The following is an 18,115-nucleotide window of genomic DNA, read 5'->3' as shown; positions in this document are numbered from 1 at the left end:
ACAGGGGTTACTGGGTTCAGGCCTTCACTACACACATCAACAGGGGTTACTGGGTTCAGGCCTTCACTACACACATCAACAGGGGTTACTGGGTTCAGGCCTTCACTACACACATCAACAGGGGTTACTGGGTTCAGGCCTTCACTACACACATCAACAGGGGTTACTGGGTTCAGGCCTTCACTACACACATCAACAGGGGTTACTGGGTTCAGGCCTTCACTACACACATCAACAGGGGTTACTGGGTTCAGGCCTTCACTACACATATCAACAGGGGTTACTGGGTTCAGGCCTTCACTACACACATCAACATGGGTTACTGGGTTCAGGCCTTCACTACACACATCAACAGGGGTTACTGGGTTCAGGCTTTCACTACACACATCAACAGGGGTTACTGGGTTCAGGCCTTCACTACACACATCAACAGGGGTTACTGGGTTCAGGCCTTCACTACACACATCAACAGGGGTTACTGGGTTCAGGCCTTCACTACACACATCAACAGGGGTTACTGGGTTCAGTAGTATGTGTGTGACTTGAACCCACAACCTTGGTGTCAGTATGTGTGAGTCAGGTCCAAAGAGAGGCCTGTGTGTGTGTGTGGGGGGGGACTTACTAGAGAGCACGGTAGTGAGGAAGATGTAATCAGAGAAGGAGATGAGACCACACTCTCCCAGTGTGAAGAAGATACTGTCCTCATCTGCAAACTTCTCCCTCTCCTGGGAAATCTTCTACTCATCAGAGAGAGAGAGAGAGAGAGAGAGGTAGAGAGAGAGACACACTAGTTACGGCCCGTGTGAGCAAGGGGAACCTCCCAGGTTTGGGTTGCAGCACACCACTACTATCAAGACTGAGAGGCTCCTCACTGTGTGTGACGCGATGGAGATCCCCTTCAAGCACACAAACACACAGTAGGGATTAGCACACAATGCTAACGCAATGCCAACACAATGCTAACGCAATGCTAACAAAATGCTAACACAATGCTAACGCAATGCTAACGCAATGCCAACACAATGCCAACGCAATGCTAACGCAATGCTAACGCAATGCTAACGCAATGCTAACGCAATGCTAACACAATGCTAACACAATGCTAACACAATGCTAACACAATGCTAACACAATGCTAACACAATGCTAACACAATGCTAACACAATGCTAACGACACAGTGAAAACAACCATGCAAGTGCTACATACATGTCACACATCCAGGCAGAGGGAGCAGTGAGGAATCAAAGTTAGTCAGCACAATACAACACAATATAAACTGATCCTAAACAGTGGTATAATAACTCAGACATCAAATAGAGAAACAAGGTCTCTCTCTCTCTCACACCTCAACAAGTGTCCTATTATACACGGAGTGGACAAAACATTAGGAACTCTGTCAACGACCGACTGACCAGGTGAACGCTATGATCCCTTATTGATGTCACCTGTTAAATCCCCTTCTAATCAGTGTAGATGAAGGGGAGGAGACGGGTTAAAGAAGGATTTTTAAGCCTTAAGACATGGATTGTGTATCTGTGCCATTCAGAGGGTGAATGAGCAAGACAAAAGATTTAAGTGCCTTTAAACACGGTATGGTAGTAGGTGCCAGGTGCACCGGTTTGAGTGTGTCAAGAACTGCAACGCTGCTGGGTTTTTCACGCTGAACAGTTTCCTGTGTTTATCAAGAATAGTCCACCACCCAAAGACATCCAGTCAACTTTACACAACTGTGGGAAGCATTGGAGTCAACATGGGCCAGCATCCCTGTGGAGTCAACATGGACCAGCATCCCTGCGGAGTCAACATGAGCCAGCATCCCTGTGGAGTCAACATGGACCAGCATCCCTGCGGAGTCAACATGAGCCAGCATCCCTGTGGAGTCAACATGAGCCAGCATCCCTGTGGAGTCAACTTGAGCCAGCATCCCTGTGAGTCAACATGGGCCAGCATCCCTGTGGAGTCAACATGAGCCAGCATCCCTGTGAGTCACCATGGGCCAGCATCCCTGTGGAGTCACCATGGGCCAGCATCCCTGTGGAGTCAACATGGACCAGCATCCCTGTGGAGTCAACATGGACCAGCATCCCTGCGGAGTCAACATGAGCCAGCATCCCTGTGGAGTCAACACGAGCCAGCATCCCTGTGGAGTCAACATGAGCCAGCATCCCTGTGAGTCAACATGGGCCAGCATCCCTGTGGAGTCAACATGAGCCAGCATCCCTGTGAGTCACCATGGGCCAGCATCCCTGTGGAGTCAACATGAGCCAGCATCCCTGTGAGTCACCATGGGCCAGCATCCCTGTGGAGTCAACATGGGCCAGTATCCCTGTGGAGTCAACATGAGCCAGCATCCCTGTGGAGTCAACATGGGCCAGCATCCCTGTGGAGTCAACATGGGCCAGCATCCCTGTGGAGTCAACATGGGCCAGCATCCCTGTGGAGTCAGCATCCCTGTGGAGTCAGCATCCCTGTGGAGTCAACATGGGCCAGCATCCCTGTGGAACGCTTTCAACACCTTGTAGAGTCCATGCCCTGATTTATTGAGGCTGTTCTGAGGGTAGGGGGTGCAAGTCAATACTAGGAAGGTGTTCCTAATGTTTTGTACACTCAGCGTATATACACACACACCAACAACAGAAGGTATTCCCACTGACTCACAAGTGGGAGAATCTCAGATTAAGCCTAGTCCTAAACTAAAAAAAGTCATTATAATGGATATTCTCCACCACTGATCTAGGCTTTATCTGGGTCCAGTTATTCAGACCAGAGACTCTCACACAGACAGAGGAAAACTACAGACAGAGGAAAAGGACATTAATAAAAGTGATATTAAAACAGTGATGTTGTAACATGCAGAAACAGCACAGTGGGAGGTACAGTGAGAGTCCATTACAGTGCAGAGATCACAGTGGGTGAGTGGAAGGTGGTTGAATTAAACACGGATCCCAGTGAGAGAGAACGAGTACAGTGTACAGTCACCAGACTACTCTATATAGAGCATGCAGAAGTCTGGGTCAGGTCAAGGCCTGGCTGAGACCAGACCAACCAACAGGAGTTACCTCCGTCTGATAGAAGAGTCCAGAAGAGAGAGGAGGGAGAGAGGAAAGAGAGAGAGCGAGAGAGAGAAAAAAGAGAGGGAGAGAGAGAGGAGGGAGAGAGAGAGCGAGAGAGCGAGAGAGAGCGAGGAGGGAGAGAAAGAGCGAGGAGGGAGAGAGAGAGAGAGCGAGGAGGGAGAGAGAGAGAGAGAGAGGAGGGAGAGAGAGAGAGAGAGAGAGAGAGGAGGGAGAGAGAGAGAGAGAGAGGAGGGAGAGAGAGAGAGAGAGAGAGGAGGGAGAGAGAGAGAGAGGAGGGAGAGAGAGAGGAGGGAGAGAGAGAGAGGAGGGAGAGAGAGAGAGGAGGGAGAGAGAGTGAGAGGAGGGAGAGAGAGGAAAGAGGGAGAGAGGAAAGAGGGAGAGCGAGAGAAAAGAGGGAGAGCGAGAGAAAAGAGGGAGAACGGGAGAGAGAGGAGAGAGAAGAGAGAGGAAAGAGGGAGAGCGAGAGAGGGAGAACGGGAGAGAGGGAGAACGGGAGAGAGAGGAGAGAGGAAAGAGGGAGAGCGAGAGGAGAGGGAGAAGAGAGAGAAAAGAGAGAAGGGGTTAAAACACGACATCCTAACTCTTCACAAGGGACACGCCTAGCCTCTAGTATAAAGTCAAACAGACACATTAAGTACATAGTGCCTTTATACCCAAACAGACCTAGGCGGTCCCAAATAGCACCCTGTTCCCTATACCCTATAGATGGGCCCCCATAACTATAAAGGGACTAGGGGGGCAGTAGGGACACTGGCCAGGAGCATCCTGTAACACTACACCCAATAAGCAGAGTCATCTGGACTCATACTAGTAGTTCTGTCCCAAATGGAACTTGGATTCCCTTTATTTAGTCCACTCCTTTTTTTTTCACAGGTGTAAATAAAGAAAATATGGTTTCCACCATAACATACATTGTTGATGTTTTACACATTTATAAAAAGGGGAAGGAGTGGGTGAGAGAGAGAGAGAGAGAGAGAGAGAGAGAGAGAGAGAGAGAGAGAGAGAGAGAGAGAGAGAGAGAGAGAGAGAGAGAGAGAGAGAGAGAGAGAGAGAGAGAGAGAGAGAGAGAGAGAGAGAGAGAGAGAGAGAAAAGCCAGCTGGTGATTGTGTAAGTTATCTGTCATGTCTGTAGGTGTGGTACCACTGTAGATGAGTGCATAGTGGGGGCTTTGACTTGTGTTTGGGGTGAATGGTACCAGTTGACAGATTGGACATGTGAGCCCCTAGGCAAATGACCTGGGCTCACACACACTAATGTAGAGTACAGTACAATAAAGTACATTATGATAAAGTACAGTAGAGTATAATAGAGTACAGTACAATAAAGTACATTATGATAAAGTACAGTAGAGTATAATACATTACAGTACGCTAAAGTACAGTAGAGTATTATAGAGTACAGTACAATAAAGTACATTATGATAAAGTACAGTAGAGTATAATAGAGTACAGTACAATAAAGTACAGTAGAGTATAATAGAGTACAGTACAATAAAGTACAGTAGAGTATAATAGAGTACAGTACAATAAAGTACAGTAGAGTATTATAGAGTACAGTACAATAAAGTAGAGTATAGAGTACAGTACAATAAAGTAGAGTATAGAGTACAGTACAATAAAGTAGAGTATAGAGTACAGTACAATAAAGTAGAGTATAATAGAGTACAGTACAATAAAGTAGTACACATCAAAGTAAAGCACAGTAGAATAATTTACAGTACAATATAGTAAAATAAAGTCGTGTACAGTACAAATAAAGTAGATCACAATTCTACTCATCTCCCTCCCCGGAGACTCAGTCTCTGTCTATCCTTCCATCTCCCTTAATCGCTCACTCTCTCTGATGACAGACTTGATGTGCCGTGAACCACAGGGCCCCCCGTAAACCACAGGGCCCCCCGTAAACCACAGGGCCCCCCGTAAACCACAGGGCCCCCCGTAAACCACAGGGCCCCCCGTAAACCACAGGGCCCCCCGGTGTAACATAGCGCACTATATAAAAGAATAGCATTCCACTTGGGACTCCCTCTCAGTGTCTTTGATAAAACCAGGCTGGTCTGAATTTCTGTAATAATACGAAGTGTAATCGGTGTTGATTTTGGCTCAGCTGAAGGTGTTTGTGAGACAGTTTTTCCCCAGCTAAACCAGAATCTTGGATAAACTCTAGCGGTTGTATTTCTATAAAAAACACTCAGCATGTCCTAGTTAATAACATTCTGCTCCCGGAGCTCTAGCCTGCATCACCAATGGAACCCTACTCCCTATATAGTGCACTACTTTAGATCAGGGCCTATAGGTCTCAGGTCAAAAGTAGTGCACTATCTAAGGAATGGGATCCATTTGAGAAACAACCAGTATCTTCAAATGGAGTGTAATCTTAATTGCTGCAGTGCTGGAGTTAATTAAGTAAGTACTGCCTCCCCTGTGTGTGTCTGTCAGTCTCTGTCACGCTATGCGAGGCCCTGCAGACTCTAGTCAACTGCACTGTGTGATTACTCCTCCAGCACTGTGTGTGTGTGTGTGGGCCAGGGTGGGCTAGGCCACAGGGAGACCGAGAGAGAGACAACTCTGGGTTAGGGTAGAAGCCTGGTCAGACGATTTTACACCAACATATGAGAGATGATCCCTGGCAGTCCAGCCAGGCTAGCAGTCCTGCTGAAGTCAACTACTAGCCCAACACTCCAGTGAACTCTGACTAGATCTGAAAAACAGCCAGATTTTCATGATCCCAGAACAGTCTGTGCAGTACAGTCAACTATTCCCTGATCCCAGAACAGTCTGTGCAGTACAGCCAACTATTCCCTGATCCCAGAACAGTCTGTGCAGTACAGCCAACTACTATACAGCCAACTATTCCCTGATCCCAGAACAGTCTGTGCAGTACAGCCAACTACTATACAGCCAACTATTCCCTGATCCCAGATGCATGAATCTAAATCTCTCAACTTATTTCACTTGAGTGGCTTTCCAGGGAACCTAACTAGGACAAAACTCAACTCCCAGAGTCTAACTAACACAGGTTTCAGCCACAGTCACTGGACTGAATGAGCACAGTACAGCCAGAGGGTTGCAAGCAGAAAGACTCTCAACTCAGTTCACTTGGATGCAAGTTAAATGCAGCGCTGCTTTGTGAAATATCCAGTTCAAAAGAAAGGTCATTAAAGTGGGGGGGGGTTGTGTGTAGTCTATTCCCTGATCCCAGATCTGTCTGTGCAGTACAGTCAACTACTATACAGCCAACTATTCCCTGATCCCAGATCTGTCTGTGCAGTACAGTCAACAGAGCTTTGTTATAGATAGATATATAGATATATAGCTAGATAGCTAGATATATAGATATAGACAGATATATAGATATATAGATATAGACAGATATATAGATATAGACAGATATATAGATATAGACAGATATATAGATAGATAGATATATAGATAGACAGATATATAGATATAGACAGATATAGATATAGACAGATATATAGATATATAGATATAGATAGACTACATGTATCCTGGTCCTGGCTGGATACTTCAGGTGCTTTCTAAAAACATTTATAGTTTGAAGTTAAGCTTCCAATCAACAACAACGGACCTGTCATTAAACACAGGGGGTTGTATGAAATCAGATCTAGTCTGAAAATAGTTGATCAGCTCCTGTCAATGGACACGGCTAGGCACCAGGGGGCGCCGCTGCCTTCAACTGTGTTCTCATCAACTCTTCGTCATGACTTCCAAACACAGCTGGTTAAGCCACTTACATAGCTACATCAGAGAAGAACCTGTGTTCGTTTACGATGTTGCGTTTACAGGCGGCACAAATCTCTTTCACAATGTGTGTTATACTATGTGGACTTCACATTGAACACCATCAGAAAACTAGTACAAACAACTGCATTTGTGGGGCCGGGTTCTGGGGTGAGGGCCGGGGACCCCTGGCGGTTTGGGCCTGGTCCTCTTTAATGCACCGTAGTCATAGTAACAGACACATTAATGACGATCAACTATCTGCCCTGTCCAACACCGCAGCTGAGAGAGAGAGTGAGTGTAAAGAAGTGGTGTGGAGAGAGAGACATACACTATATACACACAAAAGTATATGGAAATCCCTTCAGATTAGTGGATTCAGCTATTTCAGCCACACCCGTTGCTGACAGGTGTATAAAATCGAGCACACTCCCATGCAATCTCCATAGACAAACATTGGCAGTAGAATGACCTTACTGAAGAGCACAGTGACTTTCACAGGATGCCACCTTTCCAGCAAGTCAGTTGGGCCCTGCTAGAGCTGCCCCGGTCAACTGTAAGTGCTGTTATTGTGAAGTGGAAGCATCTAGGAGCAACAACGGTTCAGCCGTGAGGTGGTAGGCCACACAAGCTCACAGAACAGGACCACCGAGTGCTGAAGCGCGTCTGTCATCGGTTGCAACACTCACTACCGAGTTCCAAACTTCATCTGGAAGCAACGTCAGCACAATAACTGTTCAGCAGGAGCTTCATGAAATGTGTTTCCATGGCTGAGCAGCCGCACACAAGCCTAAGATCATCATGCGCAATACCAAGCGTCGGCTGGAGTGGTGTAAAGCTCGCCGCCATTGGACTCTGGAGCATTGAAATCACGTAATCTGGGTTTGTCGGATGCCAGGAGAACGCTACCTGCCCCAATGCATAGTGCCAACTGTAAAGTTTGGTGGAGGAGGCCCCTTAGTTCCAGTGAAGGGAAATCTTAACACTACAGCATACAATGACAGTTTGAGGAAGGCCCTTTCCTGTTTCAGCATGACAGTGACCCTGTGCATAAAGAGAGGTCCATACAGAAATGGTTTGTCGAGATCGTTGTGGAAGAACTTGACCTTTTGGGTTGAATTGGAACGCTGACTGTGAGCCACGTCTAATCGCCCAACATCAGTGCCTGACCTCACTAATGCTCTTGTGGCTGAATAGAAGAAAGTCCCCACAACAATGTTCCAACATCTAGTGGAAAGCCTTCCCAGAAGAGTGGAGGCTGTTATAGCAGCAAAGGGGGGAACCAACCTCATATTAATGCCCGTGGTTATAGAATGAGATGTTCGACGAGCAGGTGTCCACATACTTTTGTTCATGTAGTGTACGTACTGTTGCGTGAGTGAAAGAGAGAGTGAGAGACCGAGAGAGAGAAAACTCTCAGATATGGAAATCTATTCTAACTGTGTAGTTCGGTGTCTTTGTGCAGCTGCCCTGTCTGTCTGTGTGGGCTGGTTCCCTGTGCTATGGGGTCATGTGAGGCAGCTATGGGATAAGAGACACTTTTAAGAGAGGTGAAATAAACAGAGAATTTAAAAGTGACCAGCTTGGCTGATTGAAGGGAGGCCCAGGGAGAGAAAGCCAATCACAAGCTGCTAGCTGTGACATTACAGATGCTACTGAGGCTTGGAGTCTCATTTACCACAGGTAGGTCAGTCCAGACAGAGACCTACAGAAAGTATTCAGACCCCTCGACTTGTTCCAAATGTTACCTTACAGCCTTATTCTAAAATGGATTAAATCTACACACAATACCCCATAACGACAAAGCAAAAACAGGTTTTCAGAAATGTTTGCAAATGTATAAAAAATAACAAAATAGAATCTACATAAGTATTCAGACCCTTTACTCAGTACTTTGTTAAAGCACCTTTGGCAGCGATTACAGCCTTGAGTCTTCTTGGGTATGTCGCTACAAGCTTGGCACACCTGTATTTGGGGAGTTTCTCCCATTCTTCTCCACAGATCCTCTCAAACTCTGTCAGGTTGGATGGGGAGTGTTGCTGCACAGCTATTTTCAGGTCTCTCCAGAGATGTTTGATCAGGTTCAAGTCCGGGCTCTGGCTGGGCCACTCCAGGACATTCAGAGACTTGTCCCGAAGCCACTCCTGTGTTGTCTTGGCTGTATGCTTAGGGTTGTTGTCCTGTTGGAAGGTGAACCTTCACCCCAGGCTGAGGTCCTGAGCGCTCTGGAGCAGGTTTTCTTCAAGGGTCTCTCTGTACTTTGCTCTGTTCATCTTTGCCTCGATCCTGACTATTCTCCCAATCACTGAAAAACATCCCCACAGCATGATGCAGCCACCATCATGCTTCACTGTAGGGATGGTGCCAGGTTTCCTCCAGACGTGACACTTGGCATTCAGGCCAAATAGTTCAATCTTGGTTTCATCAGACCAGAGAACCTTGTTTCTCATGGTCTGAGAGTCTTTAGGTGCCTTTTGGCAAACTCCAAGTGGGCTGTTATGTGCCTTTTACTGAGGAGTGGCTTCCGTCTGGTCACTCTACCATAAAGACCTGATTGGTGGAGTGCTGCAGAGATGGTTGTCCTTCTGGAAGGTTCTTTTGGGGGGGGGCAAGTACAGATATGATTAGATAGTACTCTACTGAACACCAGCCAGGTCTCCAGAGTGTTGACTAGCAGAGCAGGTGTGCTGCTAATAACTTCTAGATAGAAATATTCAGAGAGGGAGCGAAGGCAACCACAGGTAAATATGAATGAATCTCAGAGAAATGGTGTGTGTGTTGCTACCGACGATCAATTAACAATTATGGTCCCTAAGGATCAACAGCTGTCCTTGAGGAGTAGATAGCCAGGTGTGCAGTCAAATCACACCAGCCCAACCTCTCTGTGTGTGTGTGTGTGTGTGTGTGTGTGTGTGTGTGTGTGTGTGTGTGTGTGTGTGTGTGTGTGTGTGTGTGTGTGTGAGAAAGAATAACAAAGTCAGAGCTAGTGAGGGAGAGAGAAAGAGAGGGAGAGCGAGAGCAAGAAACAGCAGGGGGAGGAGGGAGGAAGAGCGAGAGTAAGAAACAGCAGGGGGAGGAGGGAGGAAGGCTGGTACACACAGATGTCCTTGGAAAGTTTGTTCCTGCCGCTGAAACAGAATAAAAGTCAGTAGCTATAACAACAAGAACTTGTGACGACAAGACAACAGGCATGTTTGTTTCCATGGCAGCAGCCCCGTCAGCATTCCTTTGTGAGTGACAGGCGTCGCAACCAGTCACATGACAGATAGTGGTTGCCGTGGCATCACAGAGCGATAAAGGCCACAGGTGGTGTGTTTTATCAATAGAACAGAATCATTCTAGTGCTGGGATTCTATCAACAGAATCATTCTAGTGCTGGGATTCTATCAACAGAATCATTCTAGTGCTGGGATTCTATCAACAGAATAATTCTAGTGCTGGGATTCTATCAACAGAATCATTCTAGTGCTGGGATTCTATCAACAGAATCATTCTAGTGCTGGGATTCTATCAATAGAAGAAAGGGGTTTCAATGGGCCAAAGACATAGAATGAGTAGAATGTTCTATCCATTCTAATTCTATGTTCTGGGCTCTGTTCCAAGGCTGGAAAAATGCCCCCTTCCTTCTTGAGGTATCATTGATCTAACACTAGTGGCTTGGTGAAAGCACGAAGTAGCTTTGGATTTAAAAGCACAAGTGTACACTTTCAAAAGAACGTTGGAGAATTGGGATGCAACCATAATCACTGACCTAACACTAGAGGGTTGGTGAAAACAAGATTCTAATGAAGTAGCTTTGTTTCCCCAACCCAGTAAAAGTATTGGACCAGGGCCATAAGAAGCTATCCAGCAAATGGAGAGATGATTCATTTCCTGGGTTTAGATCACCCTGTGGTGCCACCATGCTGGCTGCAGAGGGGGAGCTATAACCTGCAGACCCGTGCCGCTCTACATACAGTACGGTCTCCCCTTCAGACACAGGCAAGGAGCAGAGCATGCTGGGAAAGAGCTACAGCAGCGCCAAAGCATTGGACAAGGCTGGAGAGAGCGAGAGAGGGTGACAGAGAGAGGGTGACAGAAGAGAAAGAGGAAGATGGAAGCAAAGAGGCGGGGGTGAAGGGAGAGAGAGTGAAAGAGGGAGGGAAAGAGAAAGAGAGAGTAAAGGGAGAGAGAAAGAGGGAGGAAGAAAGAGAGAGTAAAGGGAGAGAGGAAGAGAGAGAGTAAAAGGAGAGAGGAAGAGAGAGCGTAAAGGGAGAGAGGAAGAGGGAGGAAGAAAGAGAGAGTAAAGGGAGGGAGAGATGTAACACAGGGGAACAGAACTGTTGTCATTCAGCACTAACAGAGTACAAGTTCTTATTGCATCTCAGCTTGGCAAGTGTTGATGTTTGTCCTCTTCAAGTACTTTGTTGTGACACACTCCAATTAGCACATGGTCCTGTGTGGTTGATCATTCAAACACTTAGACACACACACGGGAGTAGCAGGTGATGTAATCCGTGCCCTGGCGCCGGTCTACCCTGATCCATATTGTTCCTGCTAGGTCTCAGACCTCCACTGGACAGGGCTGTAAGTACTGTCTCACTACTCTCACGCTCCATTTCTCTGGGTCTTGGTGTGTCTCAACGTGCTACAGGTTAAACAAGGCGCATCCCTGCTGTCTAAAGGTCACCTAGCAGGTAGATCCTGTATCTAATCCTCTGGCCACAGGGAGGGTAACTAAACCTGTACTAACCTGTAGAGTAACAGGGAGGGTAACTAAACCTGTACTAACCCGTAGAGTAACAGAGAGGGGTAGGTAAACACGTAGAGTAACAGGGAGGGGTAACTAAACACGTAGAGTAACAGGGAGGGGTAACTAAACCCGTAGAGTAACAGGGAGGGGTAGGTAAACACGTAGAGTAACAGGGAGGGGTAACTAAACCCGTAGAGTAACAGGGAGGGGTAGGTAAACACGTAGAGTAACAGGGAGGGGTAACTAAACCCGTAGAGTAACAGGGAGGGTGGGTAAACCCGTAGAGTAACAGGGAGGGGTAGGTAAACCCGTAGAGTAACAGGGAGGGTAACTAAACCCGTAGAGTAACAGGGAGGGTAGGTAAACCCGTAGAGTAACAGGGAGGGTAGGTAAACCCGTAGAGTAACAGGGAGGGGAGGTAAACCCGTAGAGTAACAGGGAGGGTAGGTAAACCCGTAGAGTAACAGGGAGGGGTAGGTAAACCCGTAGAGTAACAGGGAGGGGTAGGTAAACCCGTAGAGTAACAGGGAGGGGTAGGTAAACCCGTAGAGTAACAGGGAGGGGAGGTAAACCCGTAGAGTAACAGGGAGGGGTAGGTAAACCCGTAGAGTAACAGGGAGGGTAGGTAAACCCGTAGAGTAACAGGGAGGGTAGGTAAACCCGTAGAGTAACAGGGAGGGGAGGTAAACCCGTAGAGTAACAGGGAGGGTGGGTAAACCCGTAGAGTAACAGGGAGGGGTAGGTAAACCCGTAGAGTAACAGGGAGGGTAACTAAACCCGTAGAGTAACAGGGAGGGTAGGTAAACCCGTAGAGTAACAGGGAGGGTAGGTAAACCCGTAGAGTAACAGGGAGGGGAGGTAAACCCGTAGAGTAACAGGGAGGGTAGGTAAACCCGTAGAGTAACAGGGAGGGGTAGGTAAACCCGTAGAGTAACAGGGAGGGGTAGGTAAACCCGTAGAGTAACAGGGAGGGGTAGGTAAACCCGTAGAGTAACAGGGAGGGGAGGTAAACCCGTAGAGTAACAGGGAGGGGTAGGTAAACCCGTAGAGTAACAGGGAGGGTAGGTAAACCCGTAGAGTAACAGGGAGGGGAGGTAAACCCGTAGAGTAACAGGGAGGGTAGGTAAACCCGTAGAGTAACAGGGAGGGGAGGTAAACCCGTAGAGTAACAGGGAGGGTAGGTAAACCCGTAGAGTAACAGGGAGGGGTAGGTAAACCCGTAGAGTAACAGGGAGGGTAGGTAAACCCGTAGAGTAACAGGGAGGGTAGGTAAACCCGTAGAGTAACAGGGAGGGTAGGTAAACCCGTAGAGTAACAGGGAGGGGTAACTAAACCCGTAGAGTAACAGGGTGGGTAACTAAACCCGGAGAGTAACAGGGAGGGTAGGTAAACCCGTAGAGTAACAGGGAGGGTAGGTAAACCCGTAGAGTAACAGGGAGGGTAGGTAAACCCGTAGAGTAACAGGGAGGGTAGGTAAACCCATAGAGTAACAGGGAGGGGTAGGTAAACCCGTAGAGTAACAGGGAGGGGTAGGTAAACCCGTAGAGTAACAGGGAGGGTAACTAAACCCGTAGAGTAACAGGGAGGGTAGGTAAACCCGTAGAGTAACAGGGAGGGTAACTAAACCCGTAGAGTAACAGGGAGGGGAGGTAAACCCGTAGAGTAACAGGGAGGGTAGGTAAACCCGTAGAGTAACAGGGAGGGTAGGTAAACCCGTAGAGTAACAGGGAGGGTAGGTAAACCCGTAGAGTAACAGGGAGGGTAGGTAAACCCGTAGAGTAACAGGGAGGGTAACTAAACCCGTAGAGTAACAGGGAGGGGTAGGTAAACCCGTAGAGTAACAGGAAGGGGTAGGTAAACCCGTAGAGTAACAGGGAGGGTAGGTAAACCCGTAGAGTAACAGGGAGGGTAGGTAAACCCGTAGAGTAACAGGGAGGGGTAACTAAACCAGTAGAGTAACAGGGAGGGGTAACTAAACCCGTAGAGTAACAGGGAGGGGTAGGTAAACCCGTAGAGTAACAGGGAGGGGTAGGTAAACCCGTAGAGTAACAGGGAGGGGTAACTAAACCAGTAGAGTAACAGGGAGGGGTAACTAAACCCGTAGAGTAACAGGGAGGTTAGGTAAACCCGTAGAGTAACAGGGAGGGGTAGGTAAACCCGTAGAGTAACAGGGAGGGGAGGTAAACCCGTAGAGTAACAGGGAGGGTAGGTAAACCCGTAGAGTAACAGGGAGGGTAGGTAAACCCGTAGAGTAACAGGGAGGGTAGGTAAACCCGTAGAGTAACAGGGAGGGGAGGTAAACCCGTAGAGTAACAGGGAGGGGTAGGTAAACCCGTAGAGTAACAGGGAGGGTAACTAAACCCGTAGAGTAACAGGGAGGGGAGGTAAACCCGTAGAGTAACAGGGAGGGTAGGTAAACCCGTAGAGTAACAGGGAGGGGAGGTAAACCCGTAGAGTAACAGGGAGGGTAGGTAAACCCGTAGAGTAACAGGGAGGGTAGGTAAACCCGTAGAGTAACAGGGAGGGGTAGGTAAACCCGTAGAGTAACAGGGAGGGTAGGTAAACCCGTAGAGTAACAGGGAGGGTAACTAAACCCGTAGAGTAACAGGGAGGGGTAGGTAAACCCGTAGAGTAACAGGGAGGGGGAGGTAAACCCGTAGAGTAACAGGGAGGGGAGGTAAACCCGTAGAGTAACAGGGAGGGTAGGTAAACCCGTAGAGTAACAGGGAGGGTAGGTAAACCCGTAGAGTAACAGGGAGGGTAGGTAAACCCGTAGAGTAACAGGGAGGGGAGGTAAACCCGTAGAGTAACAGGGAGGGTAGGTAAACCCGTAGAGTAACAGGGAGGGTAGGTAAACCCGTAGAGTAACAGGGAGGGGAGGTAAACCCGTAGAGTAACAGGGAGGGTAGGTAAACCCGTAGAGTAACAGGGAGGGGTAGGTAAACCCGTAGAGTAACAGGGAGGGGTAACTAAACCCGTAGAGTAACAGGGAGGGGTAGGTAAACCCGTAGAGTAACAGGGAGAGGTAACTAAACCCATAGAGTAACAGGGAGGGGGTAGGTAAACCCGTAGAGTAACAGGGAGGGGTAGGTAAACCCGTAGAGTAACAGGGAGGGGTAACTAAACCCGTAGAGTAACAGGGAGGGGTAACTAAACCCGTAGAGTAACAGGGAGGGGTAACTAAACCCGTAGAGTAACAGGGAGGGGTAGGTAAACCCGTAGAGTAACAGGAAGGGGTAGGTAAACCCGTAGAGTAACAGGGAGGGGTAGGTAAACCCGTAGAGTAACAGGGAGGGGTAGGTAAACCCGTAGAGTAACAGGGAGGGTAACTAAACCCGTAGAGTAACAGGGAGGGGTAACTAAACCCGTAGAGTAACAGGGAGGGGTAGGTAAACCCGTAGATCAACAGGGAGGGTAGGTAAACCCGTAGATCAACAGGGAGGGGAGCTAAACCCGTAGAGTAACAGGGAGGGGTAACTAAACCCATAGAGTAACAGGGAGGGTAACTAAACCCATAGAGTAACAGGGAGGGTAACTAAACCAGTAGAGTAACAGGGAGGGGTAACTAAACCCGTAGAGTAACAGGGAGGGGTAACTAAACCCGTAGAGTAACAGGGAGGGGTAGGTAAACCCGTAGAGTAACAGGGAGGGTAGGTAAACCCGTAGAGTAACAGGGAGGGTAACTAAACCCGTAGATCAACAGGGAGGGGAGGTAAACCCGTAGAGTAACAGGGAGGGTAACTAAACCCATAGAGTAACAGGGAGGGTAACTAAACCCATAGAGTAACAGGGAGGGTAACTAAACCCGTAGAGTAACAGGGAGGGTAGGTAAACCCGTAGAGTAACAGGGAGGGTAGGTAAACCCGTAGAGTAACAGGGAGGGGTAACTAAACCCGTAGAGTAACAGGGAGGGGAGGTAAACCCGTAGAGTAACAGGGAGGGGTAGGTAAACCCGTAGAGTAACAGGGAGGGTAGACTGTCATCTAGATTCAAACACAAAGAGACACTGAAGAGATAGGCAGCAGCAGGTGTGTGTGTGATATACACTGCTCAAAAAAATAAAGGGAACACTTAAACAACACAATGTAACTCCAAGTCAATCACACTTCTGTGAAATCAAACTGTCCACTTAGGAAGCAACACTGATTGACAATAAATTTCACATGCTGTTGTGCAAATGGAATAGACAAAAGGTGGAAATTATAGGCAATTAACAAGACACCCCCAATAAAGGAATGGTTCTGCAGGTGGTGACCACAGACCACTTCTCAGTTCCTATGCTTCCTGGCTGATGTTTTGGTCACTTTTGAATGCTGGCGGTGCTTTCACTCTAGTGGTAGCATGAGACGGAGTCTACAACCCACACAAGTGGCTCAGGTAGTGCAGTTCATCCAGGATGGCACATCAATGCGAGCTGTGGCAAAAAGGTTTGCTGTGTCTGTCAGCGTAGTGTCCAGAGCATGGAGGCGCTACCAGGAGACAGGCCAGTACATCAGGAGACGTGGAGGAGGCCGTAGGAGGGCAACAACCCAGCAGCAGGACCGCTACCTCCACCTTTGTGCAAGGAGGTGCACTGCCAGAACGCTGCAAAATGACCTCCAGCAGGCCACAAATGTGCATGTGTCAGCATATGGTCTCACAAGGGGTCTGAGGATCTCATCTCGGTACCTAATGGCAGTCAGGCTACCTCTGGCGAGCACATGGAGGGCTGTGCGGCCCCACAAAGAAATGCCACCCCACACCATGACTGACCCACCGCCAAACCGGTCATGCTGGAGAATGTTGCAGGCAGCAGAACGTTCTCCACGGCGTCTCCAGACTCTGTCACGTCTGTCACATGTGCTCATGTGCTCAGTGTGAACCTGCTTTCATCTGTGAAGAGCACAGGGCGCCAGTGGCGAATTTGCCAATCTTGGTGTTCTCTGGCAAATGCCAAACGTCCTGCACGGTGTTGGGCTGTAAGCACAACCCCCACCTGTGGACGTCGGGCCCTCATACCACCTTCATGGAGTCTGTTTCTGACCGTTTGAGCAGACACATGCACATTTGTGGCCTGCTGGAGGTCATTTTGCAGGGCTCTGGCAGTGCACCTCCTTGCACTAAGGCGGAGGTAGCGGTCCTGCTGCTGGGTTGTTGCCCTCCTACGGCCTCCTCCACGTCTCCTGATGTACTGGCCTGTCTCCTGGTAGCGCCTCCATGCTCTGGACACTACGCTGACAGACACAGCAAACCTTTTTGCCACAGCTCGCATTGATGTGCCATCCTGGATGAACTGCACTACCTGAGCCACTTGTGTGGGTTGTAGACTCCGTCTCATGCTACCACTAGAGTGAAAGCACCGCCAGCATTCAAAAGTGACCAAAACATCAGCCAGGAAGCATAGGAACTGAGAAGTGGTCTGTGGTCACCACCTGCAGAACCATTCCTTTATTGGGGGTGTCTTGCTAATTGCCTATAATTTCCACCTTTTGTCTTTTCCATTTGCACAACAGCATGTGAAATTTATTGTCAATCAGTGTTGCTTCCTAAGTGGACAGTTTGATTTCACAGAAGTGTGATTGACTTGGAGTTACATTGTGTTGTTTAAGTGTTCCCTTTATTTTTTTGAGCAGTGTGTATATATATATATGACTTGGTGTCTGTGTATGCACACAGTGTATATATATATATATGACTTGGTGTCTGTGTATGCACACAGTGTATATATATATATATGACTTGGTGTCTGTGTATGCACACAGTGTGTATATATATATATGACTTGGTGTCTGTGTATGCACACAGTGTATATATATGACTTGGTGTCTGTGTATGCACACAAGCACTCTCCGTCCTTCCCTGTTGTACTGGTGCAGAAGATAGCCCCCAAAATGGCCCAGTATTTTATTTCCCAGTCCTTCCGTCTGTCTGTTTCTCTATATCTTAACCATACTAGGCCTACTTTCCGTTGATCACTAAACCTACTCCACTCTGACATCCACAGTGCCAAAAGATCAGTTGTGGAGGGTTTTGTATTACCAATCCAATGATTCCTGATGGAAATAGATCCATGTTTAATGCAGTACTTGGTGCCTGGCCAGTGTTCTATCCTGCTGGGGTGGTGGTGGGCCAGTGTTCCAACTGGCACCCTATTCCCTAAAATGGGCTCTGGGCAAAAGTAGTGCACTTAAGAGGGAATAGGGTCCCTTTTTGTGGACACAGCCCGTGACTTTGGTTAAGCACTTTACTCTGTGCTGAAGTTGAGATGCAATAAAAACTAGACCAGAGAAACTTCTAGTGTGTTTTTCCTCCCCACTGACAACTACACTACCAGTCAAAAGTTTTACAACACCTACTCATTCCAGGGTTTTTATTTATTTATTTTTCTACATTGTAGAATAATAGTGAAGACATCAAAACTATGAAATAACACATATGGAATCATGTAGTAACCCCCCAAAAAAGTGTTCAACAAATCAAAATATGGTTTATATTTGAGATTCTTCAAAGTAGCCACCCTTTGCCTTCATGACAGCTTTGCACACTCTTGGCATTCTCTCAACCAGCTTCATGAGGTAGTCACC

General features: G+C 47.8%; 1 protein-coding gene across 2 annotated transcripts in view; it reads right to left on the bottom strand.

Moving 5' to 3' along the window:
* micu1 (mitochondrial calcium uptake 1) overlaps positions 1–18,115 on the bottom strand; it is a 113,051-nt gene that overhangs the window by 25,179 nt on the left and 69,757 nt on the right. The window contains exon 6 of one of the 2 annotated variants that reach the window (XM_038990997.1): positions 623–737. The exons of the other annotated variant lie outside the window; for it this stretch is intronic. Coding sequence (XP_038846925.1) covers positions 623–737 — 115 coding nt within the window. The remainder of the gene's footprint in view (positions 1–622; positions 738–18,115) is intronic. 2 annotated transcript variants of the gene reach the window in all.

Source organism: Salvelinus namaycush, chromosome 4, assembly GCF_016432855.1.
Source record: "Salvelinus namaycush isolate Seneca chromosome 4, SaNama_1.0, whole genome shotgun sequence".
Taxonomy (NCBI): domain Eukaryota; kingdom Metazoa; phylum Chordata; class Actinopteri; order Salmoniformes; family Salmonidae; genus Salvelinus; species Salvelinus namaycush.
The sequence above is the reverse complement of the archived record's forward strand: the minus strand, read 5'-3'. Positions and strand labels throughout refer to the sequence as shown.